The sequence below is a fragment of the Aythya ferina genome (assembly GCF_964211825.1).
Source record: "Aythya ferina genome assembly, chromosome: 7".
NCBI classification, from domain to species: Eukaryota; Metazoa; Chordata; class Aves; order Anseriformes; family Anatidae; genus Aythya; species Aythya ferina.
In genome coordinates, this window is record NC_140302.1 from 33,222,192 (window position 1) to 33,241,230 (window position 19,039).

Here is a 19,039-nt window from a genome sequence, read left to right on the forward strand (position 1 = left end):
CACAGCCCTTGTTTCCCCTCCTGTAAAACTGGGATGATGGTGAAGATCATAACTGCAGAGGAAATTATCACTGTTGGCTGTTATTTCTGATGAAATATGGGCAGTAATGGTTCACAGTCCCCACCACGTCTGTTGCCTTTGTGGATGCTGTGACTTAGGCTGTGTCCATGTGGTAGCCATGGGGTCTTGCTGTGTCTGCCAGGCTGTCCCCGCTTCCAAAGCCCCCAGCAGCCAAAACCTCAAAACCATAGTTGAGTCTGGGGGAAAGCTCAAGCTTAAGATGGGGAGCAGTTTCAGGATGTTGTGACTGGTTTAAAATCCTGTACAGCTTTGCTCTTACAGAAGAAACTGCAAGTCAACCAGCAGCTGTCATGTACCACCCAAATCAAGCCCTGGCTGTCACTTGGTGCAAAACAAACCTGTAATAAAACATAGTAATTAACTGGAGGTCAAAGTATGGTTCGTCACCTCTGAATCAGATAGCATGGTCAGATCAAGTGCCGTGCTTGAAAAGAAGGGTACTGCTGTGGCCAGGGGAGGCTGAGAGCTAAAGTGTGGTTTGAATTGCTGAATGCAGCTGTGGGTGTAGTCCCAAAGAAACAGAAATGAAATGCTTCCTGATATCTGGACAGAACCAGTCAGTTGGAACAGTGTTCTGGTTTGTGCCCATGAAGAATAATAATGTACTGAAGCTATGATGCACATCTTCTGTCTTTCTTGCAATCTATTTGCTTTATTTCTTCTCAGCTGAAGGTGGGTTTTGTTCATTTGTTTGGTTAGCTGGTTGGTTGGATTGGTTTGTTTGAAGGAAAAGAGCAGGAGCGCTGTGCAGAAGAGTGAGCTCTGCTGGGTTGGTTCCAGCCTGTGCAACAATTTCCTGCAAGCACCGAGGGCCATTACGCACCTTGTCACCAGCTGGAAGGGCTTCCTCTGCTCAATTTACTTTATTGCCTGAAGAGCAGAGGAATATTTTTTTTATTAAAAGCTAGTCCACCAATGCACTCTGCTGAATGCTGTTTCTGTCCTTGAGAAACAAACAGAAAAAGAACAAATCCCAAGCCACAGATGTTCATATTTATGCTTTATCCTTGGCCTCAGCCTGTAAGGGTTTGAAATTCCAGCCTGGCATAGGCACCCGATTCCTCTCTCTAGGGGCTGCTGCGCTGGCTTGCAGTGTTTGCACACCCTGTGCATCCGTGGCACCATATCCACTGACTGTTAGCACCACCCAAATCAGGGCATGAAGCCCTGCAGCTCTAGGAGAGGGGAAAAGATCCCAGGAGATTTATTACCTGTCACTTCTGATACATTTTGGATTCTCCTATATTACAAGGGAGATACATGTGGGCTTGCATTATTGGTGTTTTAGAAAAGAAGGGTAAAAAAAGTAAGCAAATGCACTAAGTAGATATTTCTTGTACTGTATGTTTCATCTGGATTAAAAACAAAACAAAACAACAACAACAAAACAAACTACAACAACAACAAAAAAAACAAAACTCTTGCTATAACTAGACTTATTTTGCTTATGTTAAATATAATGGTATTGTTTTGATGCAATGTGGACATGTAGAAATAACATAATACAGCTCACAATTGCATACAATTACCATAGTAAATTAGTAATCCATTTTTTTAGAATATAGACTATGCACACTTCATTTTGTGTGTGATTTCATGAAAAATGCGAGGCCTTCATGTCTTGTTTCTCATTGTTCACATCATCTTGGCAGTAAAACATTATCAAAGGTACTTATGTTATACGATAGTTATACCACTCAGTTGTTGACCAACAGATAATCTGAAGATGAAACAAAGCAATATGTACTTTTTATCTTTATTACAGAAGTGCTAGGCTAGATTAAACATAAATTAAGCAACAGAAGCTTTATTGCTATAAATAAAGTAGTTGTTTAGTTTATTTTAACACAATCTGGATGTCATGATATCCAGATGTTACTACAGGTAAATCTTTAACCATCATATAACCATCACATGAATATAACATCTGGTATTAAACACTTATCTATTTGTAAATCTCCTTTTTAAAAACTAAGAATTAATTATAACGTGCATGCTGTTGGTCATTCATGACTTTGGTAAGAGCTTGGGCCTCTATGAATAGGATATTCCCCAGGCATAGCCTTAGGTTTCTGAATTTCTGCCATTTGGTGCTGGAAGTCAGCTTTACCTCCAAATACTGTGCTGAGTATAGGCTGAAGGACACCTGGCTATACTATCTGGTATTTCAGAAAGCAGATTGCAATACAGAAGCAGGACACAACTGCAGAATTCAGTTGTAAGTTCATGCTGGTCATATATTTGTTCTCCTCAATGAGCATATTTGTGTGGTTTCTTTCACACCTTTTACACATCTTTATAGTCTTTCTCTCCTTTTTTAGTAGAAATGCCCTTTGCCTTTTTGGATGGCTGTGGAATTACTTATTTTGTCAAGATGGCAGACGTATTTGTTGCAGTTACTTGTCATATTCGGAAGGAGGTGGAACTGTTCAGTTCAGAACTAGCTGTGATCAGCCCAGCTGAACCAAATTCATTAAACTGTTACCCTAAATTAAAGACTGGGTGGGATGTACTAGGAAGTTGGCTAAACTGTATATGCAAAATTATGCATTAATCTTTTAAAGCACTGTTGATGTAACAGGAAAGAAACTTCATGGGAACACTATTCTGTTTAACTTTTTTTTTTTTTTTTTTTTTTTACAGAAATATCGATTGTGTTCCCATGAAGTTTTTATTTTCCAATGAAATTTTATGGGATTATGGTTTAATGGATCATTGTACAAATCGTTTTCCTTCTCTGGAGGAAACAATAAGAAAAGATTGTTTCAGACTCATCCTTCTTCTGCAAGCTGCTGCTAACATTATCAAACTTCTTCTGTTTTGTCAGGTATTAGACCAAGTCTGTTCAACAAGCACCAGGCAAGATTCAAGGCAGATTTACATGCCTGTCTGTCTCGATTCAGTGCCTAGTAAAATTACACAGAGGATTATTTTGGGAAATACTGAAAAACACTTGAAAGACATACAGACTGGGGGATGAGAGGCTGGTGAGCAGCCCCACAGAAAGGAGTCTGGGGTTTCTGGTTGACAGCAAGTTGGATGCAAGCCAGCGGTGTGCAGTGACAGCCAGAAGGGCCAGCTGTGTCCTGGGGTGCATCAGGCATGGCTTGGCTAGCTGGGCGAGGGAGGGATTGTCCCACTCTGCTCTGCACTGGTGCAGCCTCACCTCGAGTACTGTGTGTGGCTTTGGGCATCACAACATAAGAAGGACATTCAACTGTTCAAGAGTGTCCAAAGGAGGGCTACAAAGATGGTGAAGGGTCTAGAGGGCAAGACGTATGAGGACTGGCTGAGGTGCTTTGGTTTGCTCAGCCCAGAGCAGAGCAGGCTGAGGGGAGGCCTCATGGCAGCCTTCAGCTCCTTCACGAGGGGAGCGGAGGGGCAGGCGCTGAGCTCTGCTCTCCGGGGACAGCAACCGGACTTTTTTCTCTTGTTTACAAATTGTCAGATGTAGCACTGCCACTCATATGTATTTGTTCCTAAATAGTCACTGAGAAATGACCATTACTGGAGCAAGTAGAGCAGAGGGGTTGCCAGGAGGCCTCTGTGCAAGGAAGGAGGTCAGTATTCCCATGTCCGAGCTGCACAGCTGGCTCCAGTTGTTGACTGAATCTTTTAATTTTCACTGTTTCATGTGCTAATTTCATTAAGCAACGAAACTAGTCCAGCCTTGAAATTAACTTTGAGAAAACTTGTGTAAACAAAGCTTTGGACAGAGGTGCAAGAACAGTGAACAAATGAAGAGGAGAGAAGACAGGGACCAGGAGAAGGCATGGGCCATGGAGGCTACCTCAGCTTTGGCTAAGTGACTGTTGGGTGCCTTGCTGCGTCCCAGGTGAAAGACATCAATGCTGCTGTAACAGGATGAAAAGCAATGGAAATTCAAGTATCAATTGAATTTAAATGAATTTGTGGGAAATAGTAATAATAATAATAATAATAAAGCTTGAACAGCTTGTATCCTTTCTCCCACCCAAAAGACAAACATTTCATTGTTTCTTTCAAGTTGACTTTGAAAGTGAGTGTGGATCTGAAGCTGATGAGTTCATCAAGTTCCAGTTCTGGGGAAATGAACCAAGAGTCAGTAAACAACCCTCCACCCTATCTGCTGTCCTACCCGACATGAAGAAAGGCAGCTTTGTGCAAAATACAGGTCAATATCAGAGGACTACTTTTGGTATTGGCTCTTTGGATTTTTCTTCTGCAGCATCAGGGACTACGCAGAATTGTGGTCATAGAATGTAGTGACCATTGCATAAGAAAACACTCATTTAATAAAATATTTTTAATAATAAAAACAATTTTTATAATAAACTATTTTTATAATAAAAATAGTTTAAAATAATAAAGCAAATAGTTAACTGTTGAATATATAATTATATTCCTTTGCTTCAATTATATTCCATTAAATTGAGAAAATCAAATCAAATAAAAAAAAACACACAAGGAAAACAAAGCAAATGCAATCCAGTACAGGTTCGATGCTGTCATTGTTTTGATTGTGCATGTTGGGAAAATAAAATGTTTGTAACATCTTAAAAGGGTAAATAAATGTTGGTGTTACAACAGATATTCCTTAAATGAATAAATATTCCTTAAATGGAAGCATCTGTTTTTTTTTTTTTTTTTTTTTTTTTTCTGTTGACAGCAGGTGGCTGGCTGCAGGGTCAATACCTTTGGGAGGAGAAGAAGCCGGGGCTGCCCCGCTGGAGGTGCTTCTGGAAGAACAGATGTAAGCAAGGGCAAAACACTACCTGGCATTGAGGGCTGAGAGGAAAAAAGAGAGAACCAGCCCTGCGAACACCAAGATCAGATAAAATACAGGGTGAGGTGCCAGGATCAGATATCCACACAGCAGGTATCCACAGGGACAGCCCCATGCCAGAGCAGGGGAAAATGGGGAGGAGTGGGAAGCAGGTGTTGTTTTAATTAGTCTTCTGTTTTTCACTATGAAAATCAATTTTAAATGGCCATAAATTAAATTAATTTTCCCCAAGCTGAGTCTGTTTTCCCCTTGACAATGTCTGATAAGTGATTTCCCTCTTCTTAGCTTGATCCAAGAGCTTTTCCACCTTGTTCTCTACATATGATGGATCCCAGACCCTGAGCAGGATGTCTCTTTAGATTCCCGAAGGCTTAATCTTTGGAGTTATTTCACATGTTCTCCTTCTCCATTGAACTATTAACAACATTTGTTGACTTTTCAATGTTTTTAATCTGGCTTTGCTTTTATTTAAAAAAAAATAAATATTTATTTTACCAGCTCTTCAGGTATATGCAGCAGCTGTCCCAGCTTATTTAACAAGCCACCTCCCTTAATTCCATCAGTTCTTCTGAAGTAACTGTTTCTTCCATCTGGCTTGCAAAACCATAATAAGAAACTGCCTATATTTACAGAGTCAATGGACTGTTTGCATGTCTAACAAAGTAACTTTTTACATGTATTTCTCCTTTCTGCTGTGACATTTGTTCTTCCTTTCTCCCTTTTTCTTTTGACTCTTCTCTGCTATATCAGGTTGGGTGTTGGCTGTTCTATGCCTGGACATTTATGTTATGGGTTTCATGAAACATGAGAAACATGTTTCTGAGTTCTTGAGGTGTAATATGTCTGCCAGTCAGTGATGACACCAAACGTATGTAAAACTAGCAACAGAAACAAACAGCATGTCACATCTTTATTTACATTATTATTATTATTAACAATAATAAATAATGATAATAATAATAACACACACTTCTCTAGATAAAAATTCAGATTTTTTTATTAAAAGAATAACTAAGGCCCTGAGCCACTTGATGACCACTGAAGATAGCCCTGCTTTGACTTGCAGGTTGGACCTCCAGCGACCTCTTCCAGACCAAATCTTTTGGAGTTTCTGGAGTTTTATATACTGATCAAACATTGTCAAATTTAGCAGTGCTGTGCAAAGGCAGTTTCTTCAGTGGGTACTCAGGTCAAGGGAAGAATCATCCATGGCCTGAAAAACAGCTTCTCTTCATAAAAATCCATTATAGGGTTCCACTGGATCCCATTATTTATTTGTTTTCTTAAATATGTTCCAAATTCTAGTGTGAGGTCTATGTAAAGGAGTCTGTAAAGTCTTAAGAGCTTCAGAGACGGAGACTGAGGAATGAATTTTCAGTTATTTTCTATGCTTACCTCTATCCCTGGACTTAAATCTTTCCACAGAACCAGGAGTTCTTGCAGTTTAACAATAGTCAGTGTCTGCCAGAGAATTTTGTCTTGAGTTTGTGACAAAATTCAAAAGATGACTTTGGTGGTTTCCAATTTGCAGTAGATGACTTGCAAAGCTTAAATGTACTGTCTTAGTCTCACTATCCTAGTGAAGATACAGCCCAACAGAGCATGAACAGGGGAGACCAGAAAGAGATAAAATGACTTTCTACTGAATTTCTACATGACATCTACTAGGACAAAAATACTCACAAAAGTAGTCTAGAGGGAATTCAAAGCAACTCAGTACCCTGGTTCCAAACTCTTCAGTCTCCCTAAGGTTAACCAACATGTAACTAATATTTGGGAAAGATGTGATGGTTATTTGTGTGATATTTGACTCAGTCCCTGAAACTGTAGATTCACAACAAATTTAAGGAATTAGAGATGTGATGGTTGTCTCAGCAGCAGGTGGGTATGTCTCCCCAAGGGAGGCCAGGCCAGTCAGAAAGGTCTCCATAAGCCCCTCCACTGCTTCTTACCGTGCTCTTCCACTTCTCCATATGCAGTAAAAAAAAAAAATGAAGGAAAATCGCTCCGATCCACTAAACAAACTTAAAGAGCAACTTTGGCTCAGATACCATCCAAAACCAAGAATGTTATATCAGTGACAGAGGGATGGAATGGAAAGATAGCAGTTATTGGAAGCACTTTTCATCTCTACCTTCTCTGAGGAAGGTGTCAGGTGTTGCCATCTTGCAGAACCAGGAAGCTATAAAAAAGTTGGGTAACAAATCAAGCATATCGTCATGTGTTAAGGAAGTACGAGTAGCAAGGGAATGTATTTGATATTGATTTAGTGAGGGGACACGTTGGGCTGCTACACCCCTTTAGAGTCTCTGTCTATAAATTCTGGTTCCTGCTTTTACCAGGAGCTCCGAGATGGCTACTACCATGATCTTGTCTTGGATGGTAATGATGGGTCTTCATATGCAGCTGGATGCAGGTAAAGAGTCCCACTTCTGATCAACTTCATGGCTATATTTTACATCAAGCTAATGTTGAGATTTAAAGGGAAAAGAGGATTAAATTTAGTAGCACTTCTCAGCTCAGTTGAAAACTGAGAGCAGATCAAACCTGTCAGGTGAGAAAATCAATAGTTATGTCCATTATTTTAACAGTTTCTTACTGGAACTGCTTAGTGAATTTCAACTTGTCTTCTCACCATTTTTTCTAAAGAGGTTAGTAATGGAAATTCAGATAAATACATTGTAAAGCCAGTGATAAAATTTTCTTAATCTTTGTATTTGAGTAATGAATTTAAAGATAAATATGCATTTTCTTGGTGAAATGCATGTTTATTTTAAAGGATGTGAGGTGCTCTTTGAACCATGCATTTTGTATTTGATTAAGTTTGTTGGTATCAATTACACAAATATCAGTGGGTCTCATGGGAGGGAGGATGGTTGCCCCAAAATCACTTGCACCTCCTTTTCCATGTGAGGCTTCCCTGGCTTAGCAGAGTGCCAGGATGCTGCTGTGAGAAACAGGCTGTTCCTTTTCAAGCAGCTGCTGTTGCATTCTTTGTGCGGGAGGAGGGAACAGAAACAGATCAAAAGCCTTTGCAACAGCTGCTATTTTTCCATCCATTCCTCTTTCAGTTGCAAAGTTCTGTCTTTAATTTGACTTTTTGACTTTTTTGACTAATTTGACTTTGGACTGATTAACTGAAAGCAAAAACTTATTTTCCCTTTCTGTGTTACCCCCCAACTCTACACAGTGGAAGGAAATAGTTATTCAGTGCTGGTTCCAGGTTCAGTTTTTTACTTAATTCCTCCATAAATATTTGAGGTGCATTTAATGACACTGAAAAGTGAACTGGAATATTGATGTTCACCTCGAAAATGCTGAGTTGTCATTTAATCCTTTTATTATCATCCAATTCATTTAGATTTAAAGCCTTGCATGTGTGAGGAGCAGTGTGGTGAGAAATTCAGAAAGTTCCCCACTCACTGGATAAATTACATATCTCCCTGTCAGGATCCTCCTTTACATCCTGTAATTACTTTACGTAAACTGTGTGTTTAAGGGCCAGTGTTACAGGTCTTGTTGTACACAGTATTAGTCGGTAATTTTCAACTATCAGGTTGTCCATGGAGCAGGATTTTTATCCTTGATGGTAGCTGGACCTAATCTTTATAAATCAGCATATCCCTCTGTCAGTGTCACTAGGGTATCCTGTGCATGCAAACTTCCCATGTACATTAATTACCTTAACTCACGTATTGTTCTTTCAACTTTTTTTTTTTTTTTTTTTTTGTTGGCTGCTTGCAAATCTGCGGTTTGGACACCAGCATCAATACCTCCAACAACAGGTAACTTAAAAGTAATACAAAAATGCACAATGTTCATAGAGTTGACCTTGCTAAATATTCTCTCCAAGCTGATGCTTACATTTGAAAGCCTTGCTAATCCAGTTGTAGCAAACATAGTCACCCTACCAGTATAGGCAGGTGCCCTTCAGACTGGGCTCCCAGATGGTGAAATGTACAAATACAGAACCAGCATATGCATGCACTTCAGTTTCAGCATATAACTGTATATATACATTGCTCTTCTCCGAGAAAGAATGCAAGTAATTGCTCCAATTACCTTAAATAAATCAATGTTTGATCTAAAACCTGAAGATAATAAATGACATGTGAAAAACAGCCTGTACAAAGGTATCTGAATGTGTAGAGAAAAGTTATCCAGAGTTTGAACAGACAGATATTTTCACTGACTACAGGTCTGTACACTGGTTTCTGGTGACTTGTACTCAGACTGAGAAGGACCTCACTACCGCTGTGAAATTAATTTTGATTGTAGGATTGTTACTGTCTCCTGATCCTATAGCCTATTTTTTTCCTTGCTCTGCTGTGCTGTCATCTTACCAGACTCATCAGCTCAGTATTTTTTTAAAACTGCAGTTCTTACAAAGTAATGTAGTGACAATATGATTAAGGCAATCAGTTTTGTTTCAGGAACTGAAAGTAATAATTAAATTGACAATTATTAAATTACAATTATTAAAATGAGTCAAACGTTAAAACAAATATATTCATTTGGAAACCCTTTTTAAAGAGCCACACTCACCTGTTTTAAAGCTTTTAAATGTTTCTCTGTTAATTATGCTTTTTCTAAAGGTGAGATTTTAGTTTAATATGCAAATCATGCACAAAAAAATAGAAAAATTTACTCTGTAATGGGTACTTGCTGAGTTTATTGGTGTTGGCTCGATGAGTTTAATTCCAGATGCATTTTTGGAAATGTTTGTTGATTTTCACTGGTATGCATACCAGTGAGATGAGTAATAATAATAGTATCCAGCCATGTAGATTTTAATAATTAATAATCTGATTTATTTAGTAATTAGTTTATAGTTAGTAAGTGCTTGAGTTTTCCAAGCTTAAAAATTTCTACATTGATTAGCAACAGGTAGATAGACATTCTCAGTGCTTAGAGAACTGCATTTTGTGGAGGACTTTCCCAGTTACCCCTGAGTTGTTTCTAAATAGTTGCCAGCAGAAGTCTACACCTTTCTGGAATACACTGCTAAATATTCCTGTACATAAAATGCATGTTCACTTTAACAAGACTATAGAATTATCTAAGACTGTAGCTTAATTTGAATGAAGTGATTCTTGAAAAAAAAAATAAAATCACAATTCTCCAAGGATGTTTGGAGAGGTGTCAGCCATGATGCAGGAAGGATAGCGGTGGTCTATGTGCTGTCCCTCTCACAGGGTTTCAGTAACCCCATAAAGCCCTACCTCAGAACAGCTGAGCTCTCTAGGTCACGTTAAAGGAAGCACTGGAAGGAGATAGCCTGTTAGCCTGTCAGTCTCCTTTCCCACAGGTTGTCCTCGATCTATTGGTGCCACCTGGAGGATTTTCCATAAGGTGTATTGTGCAAAACCCTTATCAGGGACTGATGCGCTGACCTAGAGTTTATGTCAACAGCTTCACTTAGCAGTGAGATATGGATGAAACCAGAAAAGGTGCTGGAAGGAGGTGGTTTTTTATCTTGCTGTGGAGAAAAAAAATTGTTCATAGGCTATTCCCACAGAAGAAGCAGAGCCATCAACTTCTGATCATATCAAGCGAAAAACAGCAGATATCTCAGAGAGATCCTTTCACTTAACGTGCATATGGAACTCTCCAGGCCAGTTGCACATGAGAAATTTGTGTGGAGTCACAAAGAAATTTGATAATTAATGGGGGAAAAAAAGTCCTGAAGTCTACAAAATATATATATTAAGAAAAATAATAAATGTTCTGGAGCTTTCTCAGTTTCTCAGACAAACATTTCTAGAGACTGGGGACGTATATTACAGAACTTTCAAATTACACTTGCTTTCTCAACCACCCCATAGGGTATCACGTATGTTTCTTTCTTCTCTAGAAGAAGCAACAAATACAGCTTTCCCATCAACGGGCTGTTGGGACCATAAGTGTTTCAGCTAGGTCCATGCTGACTGGGGGTTGCTGGTTTCTGTGTAAAGGGGCTGTTCCCTTTCTGAGGGCTTCTGGTAATGGGGTGCTGATTCTGGGATAGCATTTTGGAGAAGTTTTCAATTATGTTTGCTTTCTAAAGCAACCCATAGAGTAACGTTTGTTTTTTCCTTCTCCAAAATTAGGAATAGATACAGCAGTTCCAACAACAATCCAGCCCACTGGAAGTAAGTAGCATGTATAAGATTTATTTTTTCTCTCTCTTTTTTTTTTTTTTTTTGTAATGATAGCAATCACTTTAGATTTTCCTAGTCCTCTTTGTTGTTGAGCAGTAATTTGTCCAATGAAGAGGCTTTTGTGCTTGCTGTTTGTTGGAGCTGGGGAGGTGTGAGTGCGCGTAGTTATTTGGAGGGCCTTTATCATAGAACCATTAGGGTTGGAAAAGCCCTCCAAGATCATCTGGTCCAACCACCCCCTACTACCACTATCACCCACTGAACCCTGTCCCCATGCACCACGTCCAACCTCTCCTGGAGCACCCCCAGGGACGGTGCCACCACCACCTCCCTGGGCAACCCGTCCCAATGCCTGGCTGCTCGTCCTGAGGAGAAATGGCTCCTGGTTCCCAACCTGAGCCTCCCCAGGCACAACTTGAGGCCATTCCATCTGGTCCTATCACAGTTACCTGTGAGAAGAGGCCGACCCCAGCTCCCCACACCTTCCTTTCAGGGAGCTGTAGAGAGCAATGAGGTCTGCTCTGAGCCTGTTCTCTCCAGACTAAACACCGCCAGTGCCCTCAGCTGAACCTCACAGAACTTGTGCAGGGTCATAGAGCAGGCATTGAGCCAGAGCTTCCCCTGCAAGATCTCTTTTGACTGGGGATTGTCTGGGGTCTCTCGGGAAAGAGCACAGTGTGTTGACAACTCCCAAAAGATTTATCCTAATTTTGTTCTTCTCTCTTTTTTTCCCTACTGCTGCTGCTGCTGCTCCCCATGTGCAGTCATAGCTGATGGTGAGTCTGCCGGACAGGGCGCTGTGGCCCCATGCACTGCAAAGCACGTGCCCAATGCTGCCCCAGCCTCGTCACCCACCAGCGGGGAGGCCGGGACGGGGCAGCCAGCCCTATGTGATGCTGTGGGTGGCTCCCGCACACGCCTAACGCAGCATCTCGTTGTCTTTCCAAGAGCTGGAGCTGCGTCTGACCGAAGGGCCTGACCGCTGTGCAGGCAACGTGGAAATCGACTATTTTGGAATGAACGCAAAAGTGTGTGGCTTCCAGTGGGACATGAACGATGCTCAGGTTGTGTGCAGACAGCTTGGCTGTGGCTCACCTGTCAGCGTGATGGACTATTTCTCCTCAAGCGATTCGTATCCGTGGTACCAGAGGACTGCGGTGGCTTGTGACGGCTCTGAAACCTCTTTGCTGTTTTGCCCTTCTGACTACGTGTCCTCCGAATGCCAACACGGGACTGCTTCTGTCATCTGCTCAGGTAGGATGTTATGTTGTGGTGTTTTTTTCCTGAAGGGACCTGGTGTGGTGTTTGTCTGAGGTTAGTCAAAGCTGGCCAGCCCTTGCTGTGTGCTGTGCTGCAGGTTTGCATGTGTGTCCCTGGGGTGAAGCCAGGATTGCTAACTACTAGTGCCTCACACTCTCTGGTTTTCTCCTTTCAGATTCGGAATTCCGAGTGCAAAATGGTAAGCAGAGATTTCTCTTTGTATCCGTGTTATCGGGGGGGTGCTCTGTGTCCATCAGAGCAAAGGACTCAGGTGTGGGCTGCAGTTAAAGAAACCGGGTAACCTCCTTGGTATTCAGAGAGACGTGGCCTCTGCCAGTGGTCTTTTGGGATGTAACAGCTGCTTCACGTGGCAGAGAAATTGTGTGCTGGTCCGCTGTGTAGCCTGGTGGCTATGACCTTGAGCAAGTCCTGGGGCTGTTGGGACTGTATCTGTTTCACTCAGTCCAGCTTGGTCACAACGCTGACTGGGGGTTTCTGGTTTCTGTGTCCCAGACGCCTTTTGGGGAGGTGTTGACTCGTAGCGACCTGTTCCTCTTAGTCAAAATGTTCCTCGTTCACCTGCTGCTTTTGTCTGCAGTGCCAGATAGCCCCAGCTCAACTCTCATTCTGCTTTTGGTGTCGGGCACATCTGGAGGGGCTGGGGCTGCACAGCTCCTGTTGGTGCTTCCCGCTGGTGGTGAGGCCCCAGTGAGGGAGTTTTTCTGTGCAGCTTTCACAGAACTTCTGTGAAAAGGGGCTGTTCCCTTTTCTGAAGGTTTCTGGTAATGGGGATGCTAACTGGGACAACGTTTTGGGGAAGTTTTGAATTATGTTTGCCTTCTCAAGTAACTTATAGAGTATCACGTATGTTTTCTCCTTCTCCAAAATAAGAAAAAACTATACCTGTTCCAACACCAGAGCCCTATGGAAGTAAGTAGCACATATAAGATTTATTTATTTTTTTTATAATGATACCAATGGCTTTAGTTTGCTCTAGTCCTATTTGTTGTTGGGCAGTAATTTGTCCGATGAAGAAGCTTGTGTGCTCACTGTTTGTTGGGGCTGGGTATGTGTGAGCGTGTAGTTATTCAGAGGGCCTTTAGCAGAGCCACAGAGCAGGCAGCAAGCTGGGGCATCCCTGGTGGCCGTGCAGAGCCAGCTCTGTGGTGTGTCCAGGGCCAGTTCCCTGCCAGGCTGGAGGAGATTCCCCGCAGAGCCCGGCAGGACAGCCCAGAGCTCAGCCCTGGTGGGTGCACAGGCCTCATGGCCTGCAGGGTCAGAGGTGGCAGAGCACAGGATCCAGTGGGAGATTTGGTGGGACTGAAGCTGGCTGGGCTTGGAAAGATTATGCCCATCTCCGCCGGGAGTCTGGGGGCTGCTTGGACACCTCAGGCAGCGTGCATCACTGCCAGAAAGAAAGGGAACTTCTTCCACTCGTGCTGTTGACTGGGGATTGCCTGGGCTCACTTAGGGGAGAGAAAAGTGTGCAGACAACTTCCAAGGGATTGATCCTAATTTTGATCTTCTCTCTGTTTTTTCCCTGCTGCTGCTGCTTCTCCCCACGTCCAGTCATAGCTGATGGTGAGTCTGCCTGACAGGGCGCTGTGGCCCTGTGCATTGGGATGTGCATGCCCACTGCTGCCCCAGCCTCATCACCCACCAGCAGAGAGACTAGGAAGGGGCAGCGGACCCTATGTGGTGCTGCGGGTGGATCCTGCTGGGATTCGGGGCTGGATGTGCTTGTGATGCAGGTGGGAGGGAGCCTGTGCCCTTTAGTTCCTCTGCCTGGAATCTGAGAGCTGGAGGCAGAGAGCACAGGCCCACGTGGCCAGCAGTGTGGTCCTGGCCCCCCTTGGCTCTCCTGGGGCATGTGGAAAAGGGCTTGTGGAAAAGGATCTCTGGGCTCCTCTGGACCACAGGCACCATTTGCTTTCTTGTGCATGAGGAGGCAGAGGTCTCTGCCTGGAATGAGAGCCCCACACACCTAACGCAGCATCTCGTTGTCTTTCCAAGAGCTGGAGCTGCGTCTGACCGACGGTCCAAACCGCTGTGCAGGCAACGTGGAAATCGACTATTTTGGAATGAACACGAAAGTGTGTGGCTTCCAATGGGACATGGAAGATGCTCAGGTTGTGTGCAGGCAGCTTGGCTGCGGCTCACCTGTCAGCGTGATGGACTATTTCCCCTTGAGTGATTCATATCCATGGTACCAGAGGACCGCGGTGGCTTGTGACGGCTCTGAAACCTCTTTGCTGTTTTGCCCTTCTGACTACGTGTCCTCCGAATGCCAACACGGGGCTGCTTCGGTCATCTGCTCAGGTAGGATGTTACGCTGTGGTGTTTTTTTTCTGAAGGGACCTGGTGTGGTGTTTGTCTGAGGTTAGTCAAAGCTGGCCAGCCCTTGCTGTGTGCTGTGCGTTTGGTGTGTGTGTCCCTGTGGTGAACCCATAATTGCAAGTGCCTCACACTCTCATGTTCTCTATTTTCAGTCCCGTGACTAACAGAGCCCCCAGTGAAAAGTAAGCAGAATTTTCTGTTTGTATCCATCTTATCAGCGATGTACTCTGTGTCCTGGCTTCAGGTCTGGGCTGCAGTTATAGAAACTGGGTAACTTCCTTGATATTCAGGGAGGCACTGCTATTGCCAGTGATCTTTTTGGATGTAACAGCTGCTTAATGGGACAGAGAAATTGTGTGCTGGTCTCCCATGTAGCCTGGTGGCTATGCCCTTGAGCAAGTCCTGGGGCTGTTGGGACCATATTCATTTCACTCAGTCCAGCTTGGTCAGAGCTCTGACTGGGGTTTTCTGGTTTCTTTGCTCTGGAAGCCCCTTTGGGGATGTGTTGACACACAAAGTGTAATTGCTCTTAGCCAAAATGTTTCTCGTTCACCTGCTGCTTTTTGTCTGCAGTGCCAGATAGCCCCAGCTCAACTCCCACTGTGCCTCAACTTCAGGTACGTTTGGAGGGTTTGGATGCTCTGATTACCTCCTGCCTCTGCTGAGGGTCACAGGCTCACAGAATGGTTGTATTTGGAAGGGATTTCTAAAGGTCATCTTATCTACCCCCCTTGCAAGTTGCCTATAGCCGGTTTCTGAGGACTATGCCTTGGCCTCTTGACTGTCTCCAACAACGGAGACTCCAACATCTCTCTTGGCAACCTGTGCCACTGCTCAGTCATCCTCACAGTGCTGTGTTTCCTTGTGCTCTGATGGAACATATGCACAGCATCAAAGGCAGTGCTCCGATGGAACGTCTCAAGTTTATTTTGGGGTGTGTGTGGATGAGAGTAGGGAGAGGAACTGCTTGGTCATGGCTGTAGTCAATGAGGAGAACGTTACTGCTCATAATTTTAGGGCATATTCTTCTTCATTTAATAATGAAGAAACAACTAGATTACTCCAAAAAACCCTCAGATTATTCCAAAATAATAGTGCAGGTGAGTTCTCATCCAGTGTAGTTAAATATGTCTGTAGATGAGCAACAGTTATGCAACTTCTTATCAGTTATTGTTTTCTACCATTTCATGTGTACGGTTATTCTACTAATCATTATTTCAGTTGATCATTTTAGTATAATATTTTAGGATGGCCCATATTTCAAACATTTATTTGTTCACATAGTTAATATTAGATCAATTAAGTGAGACAAAGGTTCTTCATGTTTGCTAGAAGCTGAAATTAAAACTTGAAGATCTATTTAGAATACATCTATTCTAGATGTATTTGGAAATACATCTATTCTAGACGTATTTGGAATATAATTCAAAAGATTTACACATTTATATTTTCTCTGAATAGCTTCAGCCTGTACTGAAAAAAAAATCCTAGAAATCTATGTTTATTTTCCCCCTAAACTTTCTTAGATCTTGATTCATCTGTTAGGATGCAAGTGATCTATATATAAATACTGTGTTCAGTTTTGGCTTCCCCACTACAAGAAGGATATTGAGTTGCTCAAGTGTGTGCAGACTCTACCAACAAAGCTGATGAAGGGACTACAGAACAAGACTTATGAGGAGCAACTGAGGGAATTGTGTTGTTTATTCTGGAGGACAGAAGGTTGAGGGGAGACCCGAAAGGAGGTTTCAGTGAGGAGAGTGTCAGTCTCTTTTCTTAGGTGACAAGTGATGGGCTGTGAGGAAATGGCCTCAAGTTGTGCCAGGGGAGGTTTAGGTTGGATATTTGGAAGGATTTCGTCATGGAGAGGGTGACTGAGCATTGGAACATGTTGCCCAGGGAAGCGGTTGATGTACCTTGGATGTATCAGAGTGCAAGAAATAGATTAATATTTAAATGGCATCTAGAATGCCATTTTCTCCCCATTTTTTATGTTTTGGAAATAACAAGATGAGGAATCAAATGTAACCAGGACCTCTCATCCTTCCTAGAACCAGACTCTTTTGGCATCCTGGAGAACATGAATTCAGCTCCTGCTCCAATTGGTATCTCTCATACTCCATTTATTACTGCTGTCATGGCCCTGACAGCTGCTGTTTTCACTCTTGTTGGTTTCTTTTGAAACACAGTGAAGAAATCAATTCCATATCAGATCACGTGAGATTTGATAAACACCTGCAGCAGATCACATTGGTTGAGTAATTTGATGGATTGAGTAATGTCCTTGCATTGAGTAATCTCCTCGACAATTCAAGATTAAAGGCTTTCTGTGGTGACAGATAACCTCATGGGAAGAGATGGGCTTGACATAACTCAGCACTGAATGAAGCCAGAAGACCAGCAAAGGTTTGCAGCCAAGTAACAACCTTCAAATTAGTCAGTTGCCACCTACAATATTAGGCTGTCAAATCTTAACACTCCATCTTAATCAGCTTCCTCCTCTCAAGATGGATATCTGGCCTCTGCCAGTGAAAAATATAGCCTGGGTTGTGGGGAACCCACATGGCCAATTCTTGCTCCACACCAAACAAGAGTTTGTTTCTAGTTTCCTCAGATGTAAATTAAGATCAATAGCCCTTCCTTTCCACAGGGGAGTTGTGAGTCCATCAGACAATGTGTGCTGCATGATAACCAGTAACAGGACCTACCTAAGTACCTCTGAAAGGCAACAGATATCAGAAAGGCTCCACAATAAATCATGATGCGATGTGTATATTTCAATTTACCCTTCAGGCAAGGGTAGGACTATTGAAGCTTCCCTGCAATGTTTTCTGTTGCTACTACAGTCAGTGCTAGTAGGCAAAATATTTGAATACAACTACTGCTTTAATACTTTAGTAAGATTCCTTTTAAGTCCTGTTCTATCACTTCAGATTTTCTGAGGTGGAGATGAAATTTTGCATGGCATAATCAAATATTCCAGATGGAGAAAATTTTATGCAGATAAAATACCTAGACAAGCATACATGACTGAAAAAAAAAACAAAAAAGAGAGAGAGAAATGATTCTTCCAATTGCATATGGATCCTGATACATAATGTCTGGATATTTTGTGACTAGTTCTTCAGGAAGATTCTTGTTGAGAAAATGTAGATTTGAGCTACTTTCAATTATGGCTGATTTTCAATATAAAATATGTAATCACCAAATCAGGAAGGCAGTGTTTCTAGCGTGATATTTCTGTTTTCATTCCTGCAACCATCTTTGCATTTGAACTCAGAAGTTTTCCTGTTTCAATGAGCATCATGTAAAATAAAGATTTTTTTCCAAGCAACATGCTGTGTATATATGGGATTCTTCTGTAAAAACACAGGCACATGACATACCTGGGTTCTGGAAAAATCCAGGAAGACCTTATTTGTCTTCCTGGTCTAGAACCTTATTTGTCACTGGTCCAGATCTTCTGTGAGATAAGCCCTGCGTAATGTCATACGTCTGTGGCTTACTGGCTAACACAGGTACATCTGTAAAACTCATACAAATCCTTAACGTGCTATTACCACAATGGGAAAATTATAGCCTAGCACTTTACTCTCAAACAAAGGCAATTCTGGAAACCAACTTGAAAGTCCTTTGTTTATTTTTCTTTGTCAACGGGCAAGGTCAAATGAAGTCAGTATAACTTTTTTAGGTAACAGCATAGCTCTGCCATATGCAACGGTGGCGATTCATCTGCTGGAAGGAAAGACAATTAGCAGGTGCAACAAATGAGCATCATTAGGGCTTAATGGGGCTTAATGACCTTCCCAGAATGCAGTGTGGAACAAATATTTTGGCCATCACAAGAGAGCAAACAGAGCGTTGGTCCAAGAGTGCCAGTTAGGACGTCTCCTCCTCCTGTTTTCCCAAGCAGCAATAAATGTTGTGGATGGTACATGTTGGACCGAGATACCAGGAGTTCCTCCTCTGCTAGCCCATCAGGGGGCAGCTTCTGAGAATATCTTTGGAGAAGCTGACTCTAAGAAGTGCTGTACTTCCTTGTTCCTTGCCTGCAGGTGCCTGCATGAGCTGGACTGTGCCTCTAGAGACTTTGGCACAAAATAGGATGTGTCAGAGGCAGAGCACAATGCTATTGGCAGTGAGGAGCACCTCATTGGATCCCTTATTGCTGGGCAACTTTGGTTTGATGTCTCTGGAACATGCGTTTTTGTCTTTTATCACTGCATTGCATGTGTTCGAGGCTGGCTCCGGGCTGTGGCCAAGGCAGATAGAACCAGCCTTTAACGGCTGCTGTTAGGGCAGTCCCTTTTGAATCGATCGACCTTTGGTACCTTTATTGCAACATTCAGATGCTTAGGAAAGTGAAGAGAGCAAAGCCTTGCTTTTTATTATTCCTAAGGTTAACCTGCTTAGGTGTATCTGGGGGAGGAAGCTGTAAATGGGCAAACTGAGCTTC

The 19,039-nt window shown here is 42.5% G+C and overlaps 1 protein-coding gene across 1 annotated transcript; it reads left to right on the plus strand.

Moving 5' to 3' along the window:
• The first annotated feature begins 7,121 nt into the window (after positions 1–7,121).
• On the plus strand, positions 7,122–17,917 carry LOC311439669 (scavenger receptor cysteine-rich domain-containing protein DMBT1-like). The gene is made up of 8 exons (XM_084525640.1): positions 7,122–7,262; positions 8,611–8,631; positions 10,936–10,977; positions 11,915–12,240; positions 13,103–13,180; positions 14,260–14,583; positions 15,157–15,200; positions 16,635–17,917. The coding sequence occupies exons 4-8, from the start codon at positions 12,003–12,005 to the stop codon at positions 16,665–16,667; spliced, it is 717 nt and encodes a 238-aa protein (XP_084381766.1). The 5' UTR covers positions 7,122–7,262; positions 8,611–8,631; positions 10,936–10,977; positions 11,915–12,002; the 3' UTR covers positions 16,668–17,917.
• Positions 17,918–19,039: the final 1,122 nt, after the last annotated feature.